We start from the raw sequence: 19,828 nt of genomic DNA on the forward strand, positions 1-19,828 counted from the left end.
TGCAAGTTGCTGTTTTAGTTGAGCTTTTTAAAGATTTAATTAAAATGTTAGTTTTAGAGTGTTCTAAGGTAGGTTTTTTGTTCAGTATAGTATAGCATTGCAATAGTTAACTATTACTTTTTATTTGCAGTATATAACCTCTTGTACCCAGGCCTTAATAGTTTTCTGGGAACATTATCTGGGGATTCTTAGCATTTGAACAATAACCACATATTCTGGAAAAATTGCCAAAATGCCAATCACAGCTTGCTTAAGCCTGTCTGACCCCAACAAAAGTAACATCTTCTAATTAACTGGCAACCATCCAAGAAAATGTGTGAAAGGGAGAGATGGCTTGCTACTGGTGGCAAACGAATAATTGAAAATATTAGAAGTATTTATTTGTTTCTTTGGCAGCCCTGCCCATTATCAGAAATTCATATGAACGCACAAGATTGTAAAATTAAAAATAAAGTTCTTATGAATCCAGTCTAGTTCCACTGAAGGCGTGTATTGCTGACGGCTGAATATGGCCGCTGGCCACATGCTGCAGAATCTGGTCGGCAGCTGGAGTATCAGATTGGGTGAGTGTGTGTCAGCAGGCAGCCCAGGGTCCCATTCTGGACCTGCCTTTTACATTACTCTAGTGCCCCAAACAGCAAAACGTAAATACAAAATGTGGTACTGCTTGTTCTTCTAATTTATATCAGCAGGGCGCAATTTTTAATAACTGAGCTGCTGTTCCTTAGTCTATATACCGTGTCTGCTCCATTATAAGATGACCCCCTAAAATGTAAATATAAAAACTACTGAATATAAAACTACTCTATAAGAAAAATGTTATACTAGTAAATACTAATTCACATGTAAAAAATTTTTTGTATTTAATAAAAAATGATTTTTTTGTTTTTATTTCCTTATTTGCCAACCTGCCCCCCAGTTATGCCACTCTGCCCCCAAGATATGCCTTATACCCCCTATATGCCACTCTGCCTCCCTGATATTCCTTTTAACCCCCTATATACCACTCTGCCTCCAGAAAGCCCTTATCCCCCATATGCTCTTATAATGGAGCAAATACGGTATCTATGACTATAACATGCATTTCACATCTTTATTACATTGGTGCACTTGTGGCACCCATATTTATTTAACCATTGTAATGTAACCATTACATAACATTTTGAGGAGATGAGGATTCAGCGATGCTTCTGGCTCTTAAGTAAATATGGGTGACATGAGTCCACCAATTTAGATTTTTGCAAGCGGCCATAGTGTTTGCATATGGAGCTTGCTGGACCTCAGACAACTGTGTGTGTAAAAAGATCTGTAATGGAGTTATTAATTTGAAGCTCTCCTGGAACGTCAGACTGCGTAGTCGGGTCCACCGATTCTTTGCTCTCGGTTGTGGGCTTTTGTTGCTTAAATAAAAATAAAAAATTTGTTTTCTACAATCTTGCTAGCAAAAGCATAAGCATCACATTTTTATTTAGCACATTTAGGGCACATTTTTACTTCAAACCATTATTAAAAAATATTCACAATGCTAACATTGGTTTCCATGTTTTTCTAAAAATCTACTTCTAAAAAAATTTAGATTCCCTAAATTAATTATTTTGTTATTCTAACTGGAATCTTACTGTCTGATACCGAAACTATCATGTACAGGATTTAGGACACTCTCTTCTCCATATAGTTGACAATTGTCCATTCTGGCTGCTAGCCAGCCTCATTTAAATGGTGCATTGTTCATATTCTGCGAGTTCAGCCGCCACCTTAAAGTCTTTTCTTCCTTTCTAGTTTTACTAGGTTGAGAGTCAGCTCGGGATGTTACGCTCCCAACATCATCTTTTGTTGAGCTGCAGTAGACTTTACACAGCAGGGAGAGATGCTGAGTTAGTTTAACCATTCCTACAATAGAGGCTCCTCCGATGAGCATCAGAGTCGGCCAGAACAGGCAGTGGAAGACCACCCATCTGTCGTACTTCTTTATGAGGATGACATCTTCAGGTTTGCGGTCTTGTTGATGGAAACAAGCAAAAGGTGTGTCATTTTTTCGGTCAAAGTATTCTTTCACATCCAAGACTCCTTCCAGTAAATTAATCTTATCACGTTGGCACGTGGGGACATAAAAGCACTGGATGAAATAAAAAAAAAAAAAAAGTCAAATATTTTTTAATTAATAAAGCTTCCTATAAAGTAAATGATATTATATCATTGTAAACCTGTTGTTGAAACCATTATCTTTTATCAAGAAATTAAAATGCTTTAATTTTGAAATAATTTACATTGCCCCAATTGGTGGTGTTTCTATTTTGTCTTAACGTTAAATACTTATACCAAATCCTTAATTTTTGAACAATTCACATTAAATAAACCTATTCGTGTTTTATATTAAAAAGCGATATATATAAAAACTTGTTGTTCACCTTTTAAAGAGAACTGTCTCATTTCTTTTAAATCATTGAATAAATATAGTTCATGGAAGTTGAGATATTCAGCAGCTCGTGGCAGGGTCAGCATTATCTAATCTTTTTTTCTTTTTTTTTTTTGTCCTGAAGATCTCACTTCGTCACCCTTTCCCTGTGCAGTTTCCACAATGGGGTTTTGAACACTAGAGTTAATCAATGTACGTTTGATTTTCCTTGTGCGCGGTTGAAAAGTGTACTTACTTTGGGGTTCGTTTGGATGGCCTCCTCGTTGTAGTGCAGTAAAGCTACCTCTCCCGAGTGGGACACATTGACGAGTATCTGAAGACAGGGATACTTTGATTGTCCATGACAGTCAACACCGCATGTAAAAGAACAGTCTACCCACTCGTCCATTATATCTGCCTGGATTACTGTACAGTTGGACTCTTCATTCCACACACTGACAAGAAACACAGACATATCCTACACATCAAAAATCACATGCTGGTGGCATCTCAAGAGGCTGCCGGATGAAACAGGAATCCTTACGAAAATATTAACATTTTAATATCTGAATGTAGGAGAGTTGTGGTTTCAACTCCTTGACTTCACGATACATTATGAAGAGCCATCCCAGGCTTGCTGGAGAAACATGTCCATGTTGGCCATACATAATAGAGAAGGCAGGGAGAAACCACAACTTCCAGACAAAAAATAATAAACCCAATAATCTTATGGTATCAATTAGTATTTGCTCTGATCTAATGTTTAGATAAAAGCAATAAAGACGGGTGGCAGATATTTGCTTTTCTACCCATGAGGTAGTTTCGGTAGATCTGATCACACATTTAATCTAAGATGGTTAATTGTGTTACTTGCTTTGCAAACTTGTATAAAAATTGGCATATTTGGTATTATTCACCCTGACATCCTGGTATACGCAATGTTTACAACGCCACAAAGCTTGTTGGTCCTGAAACATGTTTCTGTTTGAATCCCTATGATTTGATAAATACCTATATGTTCCATGGCTTCTAGCTACACTTCAATGCTCTAGGATTCCTTCATAATGCCATTTCAGTGCCAATTTGTTTTGTCCTTGATGGGCACAAATAAGGCATGCATTCTGTGTGTTATTACCTGAAAACAAGTAGTTTCATAAATTTCTGTTTGAGGTGCCTCTGCACAAGCTGGCATATCCAAATATTATGGCTCACTACTCTAGATACATCCAGAACTGCCATTTTTGTCTTTTTGGTTTACATATATTAACAGACCTGGAATATTAATAGATTTATCCTCTGATGGTTGTATTTTGTTTAATGTAACCACTTACATATCCCACCATTACTAGCTGAGCCCCCGTCTGTAGGCTGCACTTCTGTTCAGCCTAAACTTCTATACTGGAGCCCAGACTAATATTCCCCTCTCCACTCAAGGGTAAGATGAGAATGAGAAGAGAAGATGAAGAATGGGACAAGAGTAATAGAAGCGCAGATAGATCGTAGTTTTTAGTTTTTATCAATCAAATCAACACATTATTATATTTGGACTGTTACCTGAACATGTTTCTGCGTCTTCAGTGGCCACAACATACCATGTGTGTTGGCATGAATGTTGCATTACGCACCTGTGCATGAATGGTTTCAAAATGGTGATTCCAAGTAGGAAGAACATGAGTACAGAAAGCCCCATCATTGTGAACCCAAGCAGCATCGCTCTATCTTCTCCAGCATTTGAAACTTGTTTCTTCACCTTATCAGATGGTTTAACCCCATCGCTGCTGCTTTCCTTCCTCTTAGCCTTTCCAGGTACTGAGGAAAAGGCTTCCCTTAAAATAAGAGAGCACTTAATGACAATTGCTCTATGATTTTTTTTAGTGTGGAAAAAAGAACTAGAAGATATTCACAAGTCTGGACTTGTAGGACCAACAACCGTTAGAGGATTTGCTTCTTTCCGCTTCTTATCATTGCTTTTGGACCTGTTATTGACTACATAGAGTGGCGTAACTACAGGTGTTACCTCTCTAGGGGGCCCGGACAACCACTTCAATAACTTTTGCCAGTCTCTCTCCGCACCGCTTCAGTTCAGGTCGCGGTCCAGGTATACATTGCAGTCCAGTTCGGAAGGGCCCTTTCTAAACAATTTTGAACTGCCACATAGCAGGGTCACGTTATGTACTGAAATCTGCAGGAGAGGTAAGGAGGTATGACCGAGAGAAAGGGGGTATGTATGTTTGTATGTATGTGAGCATTGATGTCTGTGTAAAAGTGTATGTGATCATGCATGGATGTCTATGTATAGGTTTATGTAATCATGCATGCATGTCTATGTGTAAGTGTATGTGATCATGATTGGATGTCTATGTATATGTGTGTGTGAGCATAGATGTGTGGTGCGAGATGGAGTATGTGTAATTAATGTGTACATGTGTGTTAGCGAGTATGGGTAAGTGTGTGTTTGTGTTTTTGCATCTGTGTGCCATATGGATGGGGGCAAGGGGCAATGATGGCACATACAAGCTGTTTGTGGGCAAAGATGGCACATATAAGCTGTTTGTGGCACAGGTGAGCTGGAGCAAAGATGGCATAGGCAGACTGTTTGGTGGCACTGATAAGCTGCTTGGGGCAAAGGTGGCACCAGAAGCTGTTTGGGGTTAAAGGAAGTACTCGCAAGCTGTTTGGGGGCAAAGGTGGCACCGTGGGACATGTTGCTTGGTGAAGTTGGGGGGAAATATCCGCATAAGAATTACCCCAGAATAACCTGGGGATTCGTTTTGAACATACAAGCCAGAGACATGTCTTAAAGCTCTGAACCACTTTAAAATTTTACTTATTTCTTCAACTGTTTTGCGCACTCACCTTTTCATTACTGTAACTTTTAGCGTCGTGAAAAAGAATAATTTTTAGTGGTATTGTGCTTTATAATAATGAATACTTTACTATACTTTACCTTATATTAGTACATTATAAGTATTAGTACAATTTCACAAATATAAGCACCTCTTGTATTCCCCAAACTGTTACTACAAAGTTAAAAGCTTAGAATTGTTCAAAATGTCTTTGTATGCTGAAGAGGAATACAATGACTGCGTACCAGTGCACAAAGCAAGATCCATAAAGGCATGGTTGGTGAATTTGGTGAGAAGGAACGTGACCGGCTCACATAGAGCCCTGACGGCAACCCCATAAATCACCTTTGGGATGAACTGGAACGGAGATTGAGAGCCAGGCCTTCTTGTCCAACATCAGTGCCTGACCTTACAAATGCTCTACTGGATGAATGGGCAAAAAATCCCACAGAAACACTCCAAAATCTTCTGGAAAGCCTTCCCAGAAAAGTGTATCTATGTATTTAGAATGCAATGTCATAAAAGTCTGTGTGTGTGTGTGTGTATATATATATATATATATATATATATATATATCTCAGTGTTCTCTGCAATAATAAAGTTGTTTATTGAAATACATAGAAAATGATTGAATATCTGTAAAAATCAGCAGAGGATATGCACACACAAAGGCAGCTAGCCACGTAAGAATACATTCACTGACTTTAAATAAGAAAAGAGATCTGAGCAAGAATGCTTTTACAGCATTGGCCCTTAGGCTAAATACTAAACGGACTGCAACAAAAATTCATGTGTTTCAATCTATTTTTATGTAGTTTAATGGGCCATGTGACTTTTGTAAACATCCATACGTTCTCTGCTCTGTGGCAGTGTTTCAGACGCTGAGCTATTATAATCCATTCACTGTCCATGGTGCTGACAGCTGTTCCACTGCACAAAGGGCTCATTTGCTTCCCAAATTAAAATACCACTAAACTGTTACCATTATCACTCTTACAGTATAGTGTTCTAGGGCACACATATCACACAGAACACAAGAATTACACACTATAATATATAAATTCTTGAAAAAGGAGTGTTATGAGGTCTAGACTGTAAGCTCGTTTCAGCAGAGCCCTCCTCACCTGTTGTCAAATTGTTATGTTACATACTACTTGTTATGTGCTGTTTACCCATTGTACAGCGCTACGGAACATGATGGCGCATTATAAAAAAAAATAATAATAACATAACATTAACATTGCAATGAAAGCTATCTAACAAATAAACCACTTTTTTAATAAACCCCCATCCAAATCATGTTTTTCCAGTTCTGTGGGGTAACAGTGGTGCACATATATGTTGGGGCTCTGGATGGAAAAGTGGTGGTACTTGTGTTTTTAGGTATGTATATGCTATAGGTGTCCTTGTACATAGGGACTGGCCTGTAGATAATGCTGAGTGCCTTTCCCTGGCTGCTGTATCCAGTGTAGTCCGGCGGCTTTAGATCTTACAGGTGACTTCTATCCCTCTGCTACCAAATAGTAATCCATCTGAAACTACAAGGCAATTTCAATGTAGCACATATACCTTCAGCCACATGGCAACCTGGCACATGGATCCTTAGCACTTAATGGTCTCAGCTTCTGGGGTCCTCTGCAGCTGGATGCAGGGAAGATAAAGAGCTCACTTGCGGCAGAGACAAACCATGCGCCCTCTTTCTTCTACCTGCAGCCACACTTCTCGCTCAGATCCCCCACTCCTCTACAAGCTCCTACAAAGCAGCCCGATGCCACCACCATGTACATCACTATATTAGTATGTAGTATATAACTGCTGGGGGGGGGGGGCATTAGTGACAGTTTGCACTGTGCACTAAAGGTTTTATGACCAGCCCTGTTAAAGACCCTAGTCACAAATAGTGAGCTAGTCCCTAGACACAAAGATATGAATTATATAATTTCTGATACAGAGATGAATGTGTCCTATGGTCTGGACCCCTGGTTTTTAGCCCATTGGAAAACTATGACTCCAGCTTTTCCACTGGTTTTTAGTTCCTTCTTCCACCCCATTCAGTGTTTCATTGGGAATGAGTGACAGGGATGGTCACACTGACCCCAAACACCCCACTGCTGTGAGCTGCAGCTCTTCTTTCAGACCATACCCTTCTTACCTACACGGTTAACAAGAACAGCAACTTATGAGGTATGCAACCTCATCAGTGGAAGAAGAACACGGATAACGGTTCATTAAATTGATGGCAAAGAACTTTTAAAAGCCAGAATTGATAGCATGGTTGCATTCCCTATATAGCTATGTCTATAGAGTTCTCAGAGTTTTTGGCCTCACCTGGTGTAGCGCTGCCTTCGGCTGCTTTGCAGGGTGGTCTGGATTGGCACGCTGAATGACTGCCTTTGCTGCACTGACTGCATCCACATCTCCTCTTTTAGCAGGGCCATCAACTATAAGGGTAAGCTAAATAGAACCAGCTAAGGCCAAACTCCAGCCATAAGCCCCAACACGATTCCTCCTCTTCAGCACACAGGCCACCAGATGTGTCTATCTGCTATTATTTGCTGTTATCGCAGTGTTCCAAATGTACATAGGTGTCGTAATGGTCAAAAAAGGGTTTGTCTCCTACGAAGATAACAGGCTTCCTAATTAATGCCTGTCTAACAAAAAGCATATTTTATCACCTGGGTGTTTCCGCTTCAGTGAATTACATGTTTCTATAGAAACCATGACTCCTTTGGGAAGTTCTTGAGTCTCAGGAGCTCATGTTAAGCCTATAGAGGAAAGTTCTGATTTCCAGCTGGCTCTTACTTACTGTCAGAAGCGAATTCATCATAGAAACACAGAAAACTTGCCTAATTTAGGTTTACGGTGATAACATGATTAGTAAACGAAATTATTTGATGCCTAGAGTGATTATTATGATCACTATTTCTATACTGAGGACACATAGTACACATACCGCCATAAAGTAAATGATTATGATTGAGTTTAAGGGTTTTTCCAACATGTATTCCAAGCGCCTGCCTCCTACTCAAGTCAAGTATCCCTTACGGAATACGGTTTCCAGCCAAAATCATTTATTTTGAAAATAAAGCATAGTGTGACTCTGTGCCTATGATATATAGCAGGGATAGGCACCATATAACATCATTAAATTGTCCACCACAGCCCCCAGTAAATGTCCTCCATAAGCAACGTTTGGAAGTTTGGTCCTTGATTGACCGTGTTTTGGAGATTCAAGGGATGAGCCCAGATCTGCTCTAGCTCTGATTAAGTTTGATGAGCCCAGTTTACCTAATATTGCCATTGTTATTTGACAGCACTGTCTGTAGGTTAGCCAGAAAGGTCTCAAGCCACTCTGGAGCCCGACATCTGGGTTATCAGAACATATTAGATGTGTTTTAAAGCCAAGCCAACTAAAACACATGGACCAGTTGCCTGTGCCCACTTTTCAGGTCAAATCAGTCACAGACAATGATGCCCCGGGTTTCTCATTAACCATACTACCATATAATGGAAGTTAGTAGCCAAATCTGGATTAGGTGTATAGAGCGATCCACTTTAAGGGGCTTTAAATCCACGTGAGAAAAGTGAGCATATACACTATATATGCATAAGGGGCAAAAACTAAAACAAAAAATAAAGTTAACAAAAACTTTATTTAACATGGAGGATGTTAAATAAAGTTTAAAAAAAAACAAACTATGTTTTAATGGAAGCCCTGTGCGGCCGCAGACCCCTAAGGCCGGCCCTGGTGGGGGCTTCCCGGCCCCTTAGAGTGGCGGACCCGGACGCAGTTGCGGCGGGCTTAAGGGGCAGGTGCCCCTTATGCCCTGCGTTAATCCGGCCGTAGAGGCCGCATAGGCCCAGTCAGTTCGGTCCTGACTGGGCCTATTTTAAGGTAGGGGCCTGGAGCTGCAGCTCCATCAGCCCCTAAGTCAATCCGGCCCTGCTGTGGCTCGGCCCACCGGGCAAACGCCCGGTTTGCCCGATGGCCAGTCCGGGCCTGTTGCGTTTACTTGTGACATTCAATGTATTATTGTAGGACAAATAACACTAACTACTTAAAATTACGGTGCCTAGAAGACATGCACAGATTTGTGAACATTACCATAAAATAAGCTGTTTTAGGCTAGGTTTCCACTTGGGTTTTTGTCCTGCGTTTTTTTTCTTGATGAAAAACGCCAAGAAAACTGCCACTGCATTTTCCTGCGTTTTGGCGTTTTTTTCTGGAGTTTTTTCTGGCGTTTTAGCCTTTCTGTGGAAATTGCTTTTTTTGACCTTAGGCAGTTTTTCCAGCCTTTACAAGTTAGAAGTTTCACCCAGCTAAAAGGGATTAGGATAAATGGCAAGTATCTGTCCCCTCCTGATGCCATTTACTTGGTAGAGTTCTACTTAAATGCCCCGGCGGACCCTTTTGTCTCTTTTCTGTGGTTTGTAAGGCCTGCTTTATTCCGAATGTCTGCTCCTCTAGGAAGATTGGCCCCAAATGATGGTGCAAATTGTTTGCTGTTGCTTTTGGCACGCAGGATCCAGTTGATGTGTCGCGTATGTTTGTTTGTAATGGCATGTTTGTTCCAAATGGTGTAGAATTCAATATGAACTTTGTTTTGTGTGAAACTGTTTGTTTCCAGCCTATTTCTCGTAGGACACACAGATACTGGGTCCATCCTCTGCATTGTAACTGTGGAAAAAACGCCATAAAAAACGCCAAGGCAAAAAACCCACATGGCTTTTTCATGGTGTTTTTTCTCTCCCATAGACTTCTATTGGAGAAAAACGCCAAGATTTCCTTGAAAAAACGCCAGAGTGTCAACATGCTGCGATTTTGAAAAACTGCCACACAGCCCAAAAAAGCAGAAAAACGCCAGAGGACTGAAAAAACGCCAAACAAAAAAACGCCAAGTGGATATGGCATTTTGCGATTTCCTATTGAAGAACAGCTAACATCTGGCTGCTGCGTTTTTTCACTAAAAAAACGCCAGGTGGCTCTATTGGCGTTTTTATGGGCGTTTTTAGCTAAAAAAAACCAAGTGGAAACCTAGCCTAAAAGGGTTTTTTTTTTTTAAATGTATAATTCAAAAAATGTATATACTATAGACCACTTTAAAATATACAATCGGTATTAATTTGGCAAATATGAGCAAATTAATCTGCTTGAATTTCCCCTTTAAACATCTGTCTGCATCTCATTACAAGTGACATTTCGCAAATGCCAAACATTGCTTTAGATTTAAAAATAAGACTTATTTGAACTGACTGCTGTTTGGAAATCACTAAGCACATAGCGATTTAACATCAATTAAGCATTTGTCCCACTCTGCTTCCCTGTGCTGGAGCCAGATGTCTCCGCTCACCAGCCATGCCGGATACTCCATGCTGTCTGTCAATGGATTTTGGCTTATGCGGTGCTTTTTTTAAGGATTTCCGCCAATCATGTATTAATTACATGATTATTATTTATTAACCACGTCGAGGCAGGGTTAAATGCCATTGCATGCAGTTATGCATGACAAGTAGCTTTGTCGTTGTATTAGGCACAAAAGTATTAAATGTCTAGGTGGCTCCTTAACAGGGAACAATGCCGCACATAGTTAGGCTGAAGAGGGTTAATACTTGAAATACTTTAATGCCCCTGAGTCTGGTTGTGCGTTACGGTGCAATAAAGGATGGAGGACGTAGTGGGGAGGTAAAAGAAGGACAATATGAATGGAGGGTTCGATGTGTGAAAGGTGGAAAGTGGGGAGAGGTGTCTGTGGTGCAGGGGTAAGGTGTGTAACGGGTGGCATAGGACAAGAATGATACGAATTACCATTGAAAAGGTTAATGGTTAAACCTGGAAAGGGTGAGCTTAGTAGGCTAGGTAGATAAGACTAGGCAGGAGCCATCTAAGAGGAACAATTGTAGGGAGTTTAGTCCAGTTGACCCAAATACCGTAGTGGCTCGAATATAGGGCGCACTTTTTCCCCCCACTTTAAGTCTTTAAAGTGGGGGTGCGGCCTATATTCGGGGTCTAGCGCCCGACGCCCGGAACATGCAGTTCCGGGCGCCGGGCAGGCAGCAGGGTTAGGATACAGATTCCCCGCAGCTGTGCATGGGACCCGTATCCTACTCTCCGATACCCTCTGACAGCCTCCCCTGCCATCACTTTCAATGGGGGGAGTGCCGACACGGGAGGTTGTCTAAGCGCATCGTGCAGACGTTCACCGGCAGCAGCGACGCGAGTAAACAGCCCCCGCTGCCGGCACATCTGCACGATGTGCTTTAACAATCTCCTTTGCCGGGAATTCCCACGGGGGGGAGTCCTGGCAAAGGAGATTGTTAAAGCACATCGTGCAGACGTGCCGGCAGCGAGAGGTTGTTAATGCTTGCATCGCCGCAGCCGGTGAACGTCTGCGCGATGTACGCTAACAATCTTCTTTGCCGGCACTTCCCACGGCGGAAGTGCCAGCACCGGAAGTTAAATACGCGTACTGCGTAACTGTCCCCTACCGGCCCTGCAAGACCCCGGGGAGTCTGCACCAGTAAGTCCAGAGGGGGGGGGCCTCTTGGGGGCAGAGTGGCAGCATATCTCAGGGGGGGGATAGAGTGGCAGCATATCTCTGGGGGGCACATCTCGGGGGCAGAGTGGCCCGCATATCTGGGGAGGGCAGAGTGGCAGCATATCTCGCGGGGCAAAGTGGCAGCATATCTGTTCCACTAAGTGTTTGTTGTTTTTTTTTTACTAAAAACAAATTTTCTTTGAAAAAGTACCTAACTTTTAGGGTGCGGCCTATATTCGGGTGCGGCCCATATCCGAACCAATACAGTATGTGTGACCTCTGCCTGTTGATGTCACATTGAAACTTCATAATGCACTGTAGGCTATTAGAGGGAGTTTTTAAAATGAATAAATCTGGGTTCCCACCTTTTATATGCAACGCCATGTAGCAAAGGGCTAAGAAAACCGGAGGCGTAGTGATAGCAGAAAATAACCAATTGGCCCATCTAGTTTACCCCTTTTGAACAACTTTTGTCTTGTCTAGTTCCATTCAATGCACATGTACAGAAAATGCATTAAAACCCCATAAAAGGGACACAGGAAGGAGCACAGAAAGGATCCAGTCATCGTGTAACTTGCCTTTCCCTGACTTATATCTGTTATTTCTACACTGCAGGCAGGAATATTGAGCAGCACTATTGTTCTAGCTTTGCCTTTACACACAATACAAAATCAACTGCCTTCACCTGAGAAAGAGATGGGTTACAAGAAAATATTGGAATCCCCGGTGCAAATGACAACTGATGGATATAGCTTCACATACAAACTTTTGAAGCACTGATAACCCACGTTTATTACAGTTCTAAAAGAAAGTACTGTTAGTATATAGCCGCAATGGGCCACAAAGTCATATAGTCATGGTCTACAGCTGTTTCCTTCATGGTGGCGCAACCGCCATTACTTCTCGCTTATACACGTGGTAGCAGAGGTTGTGCAAGATTTTGCTCTCAGTCTGACCAGTTGATGCCTTCCACTAAACTATAACTCCCATCACCTTCAATCAGATATTGTAAAAGCTATAGCACACCAGTAAACACGGGAGAGTCACGGGTTTGCTCAGCCTTTGATAAGCACATGCACAACTTATTTTTGCAGCTACTTTTTTTGCACTAGTGTCTTTATACCAACACATAAAAAACTACTTGATTTGTCTCAGCTATGTGGACTGAAACAGTCACTAAATATACAGAAGATCTCATCCGCGAAAATACTGATCAACAAAGAAGGCAAAGAAAATTAGATTTCACCATTTATGGTATTATTTAAAAAGTGATTATTTCTAAAATAAGAAACCTGTTTTGCTATTTACCCACTGGAGAAAAATGTCAGATCATCAACTAGTTTATGTATTTTAATTTAAAAAAATATATTACATGAAGAAGCAGTAAAAATAAATCTTGGCTCATGGCATATTTTAATCAATAAATACAATTAACACAATATAGTAATATAGTACATGTAATAAGTAATCATTGGTAGAACAGTGGATATATAATCTCTCAAATATTGAATGGAATGAAAAAAAAACCCTATAATTATGAATAAATGATAATGATCCAAAGGTGATCATTGATTATCATTGAATCCTTAGCTGACGGTCAAATCAAAACCTAATTCCCATTTGGTTTATCATTAAAGTTTTAACTCTCATCGCCAACAAAAGGTAACTTGGTCAAATGAAAATACTTTACCCGACATAATGAACAGAGAGCCATCAGTTTCTCGATGAGTGGGCATCTTCCTGCTTGTCATCCTTCACGCACCTTTGACTAATCTTTGGTTGAAATCCCCTGAAAGAATTTTATAAGTGAAGCTTTTGTTTCCCTGAACATGATGACTTGCCAGGATTTTTCCCTTTTCTTTCTTTCTTTTTTTTTTTTTTTTTTTTTTTTTTTTTTTATACCAACCCAACTGACCTGTAAATAATTGATGAATATTTTGTTGTCTCTGGCTGAACGGGCTAAAATTGTACATAATCTTTTTGTGTTGAATAGAAAAGAAGGTTTAGCTACTCAGTGGTTCATAAATATTTGAAAAGGTGGCATCTGGTTTTGCTTTTCCAAGAGGCTACTGAAACTGTAAAATTCAATATAACCACCACCAATGATCTGTCTTTACTAATAGTGTGGAATTTCATTATTACTATTTTTTTTTTTATAATTTTAATTATTAAATTTGCTTTTACAAATTAAACTTAAATGTTCATTCAATGTATGTTTTTATTTAAACTAGTCAAAGTTCAAATATTTAGATATGCTTAATTATACTGAAACGTTTTCACAAAGAGAAGATGTATACCAAACAGGTGACATCATACATGCGTACAACTGAAATATGCCTTTGCAACAATGCTAAAGAAATCCTAAGGGAGTTCAGGTAGAGCATTAAAGTGTAAGTTGTTCTTACTTTCATGTCATATAGGTCTGCAGCTTTTAACTTAACCTGTCATTAATTAATCCCAAGGTTTGGGCAACTAATCAGGAAGAAAATGAGGTGGAGACTGGGAACCCTACAGATGGACTGTGACTTCACGACACTGCCCATATGTGGTGTGGTTCTTCACACAACCATACAATACATTTCAGACCCTGGCCAGGTCAAGTCAATAAAATAAACTGGACAGAGACATATTTAGACCTTGGTTCAAAAAGTGTTGAGGGACAGGCGACCAAAGGTCACTTTATTAAAAGGTCCATGGCCCACTATCAAGCCTGGTCCTAGGAAGGAGTTGCTTTATTGGTGTGCCAGTAAGAGGGAAGTAGGACATCATCATTTTCTTGTGTTTTTTTATTTGTTTTTTGTAATATTCATAGTTTGTTAGATAAGAGAGCAGTCCACACTTGAAAGATGTACCATGACCCACACATTTATTATCTTTCCCCCCATTATGACCCCTGTGCAAGAAAGGTATAACATCCTCCCTATAGCATCCAGATCATTTTTGTGTTTTCTGCAACAGATAATCTGTGATGGTAAAAGAAAAAGGATGAGCAACTACTGAATTCATTCATGGCGATGCTAATAAAGTCCTGTTAGAACAATGAAATCCCTTTCTCCATAGACATAGTCAGAGTATCTGTCTGGGTGCTTTAGACTGAGCCATTCTATTGATTACAACAAAGCAGAATGTTAAGGAGGCAAAGTGTTCCATTAGACCAAAATAACAAATATAACACTAGAAGAGTTTTAGAAAAGGAAACAGTACAATGTTTTTGGAAACATTTTTCATCTGATACCAGCAATAAAGAAATTGGTGTTGGTTCTCCTTTGCACTTCTGGTTTCTGCAAAGATAGGGTGACTATCCATTAAATCACTATTGAGTTCAGGAACTCTACATACAGTGTAATCTATGGGGTTTATTCACTAAAAGGAGAGTTTGCAGGAAGAGTTGAAGGTCCTGTCCCAGTGAGATCCTGCTGCAGGAAGAGCTTGGCTGGTCCTGTATAACGTATATTCTTCACATTCTCTTCACCCATTGAATTATGCAAATACAACTGAACCTTTCAAGTTAGAGAAGCTTACCAGTATTGGACCTTCATAACTTCATATAGCGAAGTTAGTTAAACTACAACTCTCCTAAAAATGAACCTTCACCGCACTGCTCTACCAGAAATGTTTTCTTTTTAATAGGAATATAGCCTAATACCAGCAATTCTTTAAATATGAAAGACATCATCTCTTATATTAAATTCCATTTAAAGTAGGGTGTACTTTCGGTCTGATATTTTCCCGTCAGCAAGCAGTTAACCCAGATTGGTAAATGTAAAAGATTTCTGTATTGTTAGGAAAGGCTCCCCGCGTTGCAGGGTACAGATGTATGTTTAACCTTCAAGATCTCGAGGGATTCCAGCAGGAAGCAAAATGACAAAAGGGCAGACTTACGTACATCATTCTTTATTTAGTATCAACAGGGAATTTAAAGAGAAGTATACCACAAAAATGAGTATTTACACAGATTTTTGTTTACACTCTCACAACAGACTGAAAAACACTCCACATAAGTTTGAGTGTTGGTTGATTATGTTTTACCTGCTCCGGATATTAAACTAAATCGAACAGCTGTTACATATCTTTTAACAAACTGACTAGTGAATTCAGTATTAGCTTGCTCTGGAAGTTGGGGTGGTCCCGTGGGCTTCCGTGGCAGTGGTGGACTGCATGGTGAACTTGGTGAACTAAGGACATGGTCATTACTAGTCCCTGCTGCCAGGGGTAGGATGTGTGGAAGCATGTGTATGCATGCGTGGCTGATCACATGTGTTCTCTAAATCAGGGAACTTCCCATGGCTTCCTTCCACAGAGCTCTTCCACTCGTGTTCCTGATCCTGACACAGGAGCTTTTGGGAGTTTGCATAAAAGTAGACACCCAAATATCACTATTAAACTTAATTATTAGGAGAAAATGCATTTAGAGTGAGTACAAGTGTTCCCCCAATGATCAGCAGAAATCTGAGTGCTCCCTGCCCCCCCCCTGTCAATAAGTTTGAAAGTGTCTGCTTGGAATAATATTCAAGCTATTATGGAATGCCATCAGGTTAAAGAAAAAACTAAAATGTTTATGAAATCAAAGTTTTCTCAACAATCCTGAATGCCAATGTGACATATTTAGAATGGGCAGTTATGGGGTAAATAGAAGGAACATTCTACTGTATCAAATATCAGGCAAAGCCCGTATGTGCACGGTAATGCACTTTAGGTAAGATCCCTCATATGGTGAAGTGATAAGTACCTTTTAAGAATCTGAGGCATGGTAAAAGAGTAATTATGATTACTGAATGATTATTACTTCATCAGGGTGCTGCAAAGAGGTTTTTGGGCTGAATATGAGTGAAATACATAACTGCATAGAACTTCATGAGTACAAGACTGACAGTTCTACAGATCTCACACAGAGATGACATGTTGGAGAATGGATCACTAAGGAGAACATGGGGGAGCTGGCTCGTGGGGTCGAGGGGCAATTCGCCCCCCGAGCTGCTCCAAAGTTGTTCAAAAAAGACCAATCAGACTTAAACTGGCATACTTGCGGAGGCAGGAATATGTGGCCTCGGCCATGTAACGTGATGTTACGTGACCCCCCAGTAAAAGCGAGGCTCAAGAAAGAAGGCTTGGGGCAAAGGAGGGGAGTATGTGTGAATGTATATTAGATTGTGTGTACGCTTGTGTTAGAGGGAGTGTTTGTTAGAATGAGTGAGCGTAAGTATGTGTGTGTTAGGGCAAGTGTGTATGTGTGAGTATGTGCCCCATGTTGGGTATATTAGCTACCAGGGTGGGCAAAGGGCCAGAAGGTGCCAGTCCTCTCCTGAACATGGAGCTAGGGCTGCTCTGATTTAATTATATGGGCCACTGCCTAACTCTTTCTTGTGTCCTTTACTTAAGATTCCACATGTAGCCCCAGGATGCCCAGAGCAACAAGAAATAACTTGGTTATTTCTGTGCTCCGTTTATGAATTTTTATTCAACTGCTGTAAAGGTATATTGAACAGGATCACACGTGTGTTCTCTGCCAAATGTGTTATGAGCTGCTTTATTTCACGCTCAATTTACTCGACTTTCCCTTGAGCGGAACGTTGCCCATTCTCACCAGCTTAACCGTCGCTGTACAGCAGAACAAAATGTCCAGAGCTGGTTCTTCTGGCGATGGAATGTTTTCAGAAGGAAGAGAATTGTTGCCTGTGGTCATATCAGTGAAATGAAAAAGCATTGTTTATAAGACAATATTTTGAAACTGGTACGGCTTGTTGTCAGTGAGTGTACATGGCTTCAGCATCTACGCGTTACAGGAAAGGACCTTGCTTCAGGTTAGCTCATACCAGTTCAAGATGGAAGATAAGCCTACAGGTCATATAATTGAATAAATGTTACACAGCATGAAACAGATACTGATACTGTATATGAAGGAGGAAAATCTTGTGCAATTCCTACAAATAGTCTTTTAATGAATTATTGGAAGACATCCATGCAGATGGCTTTAATTTTGGGTAATTTATTTAGTCTATAAACATTTCTGTATTCTGTAAATACTCTACAGTATTTGTATTTGATACAAACACAGAGATGGAGATGATACGGGAATAATGCGTAGCATTTAATACACAAATACTAAGCTTGATATACTGCTCCATATCTTCCAAAATTCAAAATATTTCAATTGCATTATGTGAATGAGTAGTACCCCCAGCGCCCACCTCTGCTGGAGCTGTCCTCTCTACTGAGCGCCAGGATACGGTGTGACAAGCCTGTCCGCTGTAGTAGAACATGTGCTATTGGGCACAAGATACTATGTAGGTTGTGCTGTCTAGGCACAGACTTATATAGTGTAATGTCTACTTTCTCTTGCCATACTTTAAATCCTCTAGATTGTAAAATGGCAAGCAGGGCCACCTTAACTCAATGTATCAGCGTGTCTGTCTGTCTGTCAATTTTAGTTTTGTCATACCCTGTATACATTGTTGCTGCAATAGAAATAAAGAATAATAATAATCAATCTAAACATATAATAATTATAATAGCATTAAAATGTATGCATAATAATGTCTAATAATTATAATCACTATAATCAGCAGTTTTATTTTGGATTTATCACCAAGAACCTAACATACAGTTTATGCCCTCTGGTGGCCAACATATCCATAAATGGGCCAAAACAAATTTGCTCATGGGACTTGATCCAAGTCCATAAGCCATTATTCATTGTACTAAAATCCCCTAAACTGTATTGTTTGCGGTAGTGAGCTCTTATAGTTGTATTTTAGATGTAAATATAATTAAGTTCACTACTGTATTAGCATCTGGCACCTAACATGTCTCCTTTACAGTTTTTAGAAATCAGTGCGAGCCACAGAGATGAAGAGCATCCATTTGGCTCTCAGTCAAAAAAATAATGAATAATAAACCTTTCCTCCAGTGGCAATTATTCTTATCTAATGGTATTAACAATAAACATCTGATGCAAAATGTAATCAATTTTGATAAGAAAATGAAGAGAAATATTTGATGGGCCAACATAGAAAAATATTTCTCCCATCACTACAATATACACTGAGCCAAATATTGATGGTGGTACAGAATAACTCCCATCACTATACACTAAACCAGACATTGAGGTGATAAAGTATAACCCTCATCGCTATATACTAAGCCAGGCAGTGGCGTGGTAGAGGGCCCTCTTTACCTAATGTATCGGTTTGTCTTAGATTCACTTTTCTAGTTGTCATTCTCCTTGAACATTCTCCAAAAATGTGCTACAGCCTGAAGCTCTACAGTGTATTTTGGTTGCAATTCCACACACAACCACCAGAGGATGTAGTGTAACAAAGAATAATGTACACCTTCACATTATATGTTTCCATGCATTTCCCTTTCTGTTGCCCAGGACGGATTGTCATGTAATATACATGTATTCTACATGAGCTTTAAACTACTCACTGAAACACGTGGCTGGAGTGAACCCGCGGCTGAATGTTGGCTGCCCTCACCTGCTACTTATTATCCCCACTGTGTATAGGTGAAGAAGTATTTATTAGAAAATAACGCGAGACAGTCGGAGGACTAAGATTATGTAATCTGATTACGTTTCCAATATCCGTTCCTGGAGTTTGCTTTCACTGCTGTGCGAAATTCCACCAGGCGGGCAGCAGGTGGCGCTCCTGCATTCTCTGGTTTCAAGAGGGGCTTCTCCTTCCCGCTCGGTGCTCGTTGGTTCTGGGCCTGGGAAGGAGTGCGCTCCATGATGATTCAAGTTGTGGCCTCTCAGTAGGAGAAACCATCGGTTATTATTCGGGGCTGTTGGGTTCGCGCTTCTTTTTCGGGTCTGTAATCATTGCAGGTGAGTCGCGAGCGTTCGGTGTGATGTGATTGCAATATGTATTTTCTCTCCGCAAGGAAACCGCGATATATTGTCATGTGTTGCCATTCATTCCTCGGTTGATATTTATAGTTACATACGTGTTATTTTGTGGTACCGGCATGGAATATTCCCAGTGAAATAATATACGCTATTTTGGTGAGGGACGGCCATATCAGCCATTTTTTCCAGGACTCGTATACGT

General features: G+C 40.3%; 1 protein-coding gene across 1 annotated transcript; it reads right to left on the reverse strand.

Moving 5' to 3' along the window:
• Positions 1-1,708: 1,708 nt before the first annotated feature.
• On the reverse strand, positions 1,709-19,508 carry KCNMB3 (potassium calcium-activated channel subfamily M regulatory beta subunit 3). Its single transcript, XM_089485339.1, has 6 exons — positions 19,352-19,508; positions 17,362-17,450; positions 7,570-7,682; positions 4,021-4,221; positions 2,652-2,850; positions 1,709-2,116 (listed from the first exon to the last, which is right to left on the reverse strand). The coding sequence occupies exons 1-6, from the start codon at positions 19,506-19,508 to the stop codon at positions 1,709-1,711; spliced, it is 1,167 nt and encodes a 388-aa protein (XP_089341465.1).
• Between the last annotated feature and the right edge of the window lie 320 nt (positions 19,509-19,828).

This window comes from Sceloporus occidentalis, unplaced genomic scaffold (genome assembly GCF_023333645.1).
Source record: "Sceloporus occidentalis isolate IW3139 unplaced genomic scaffold, rSceOcc1.0.p SCAF_25, whole genome shotgun sequence".
Taxonomy (NCBI): domain Eukaryota; kingdom Metazoa; phylum Chordata; class Lepidosauria; order Squamata; family Phrynosomatidae; genus Sceloporus; species Sceloporus occidentalis.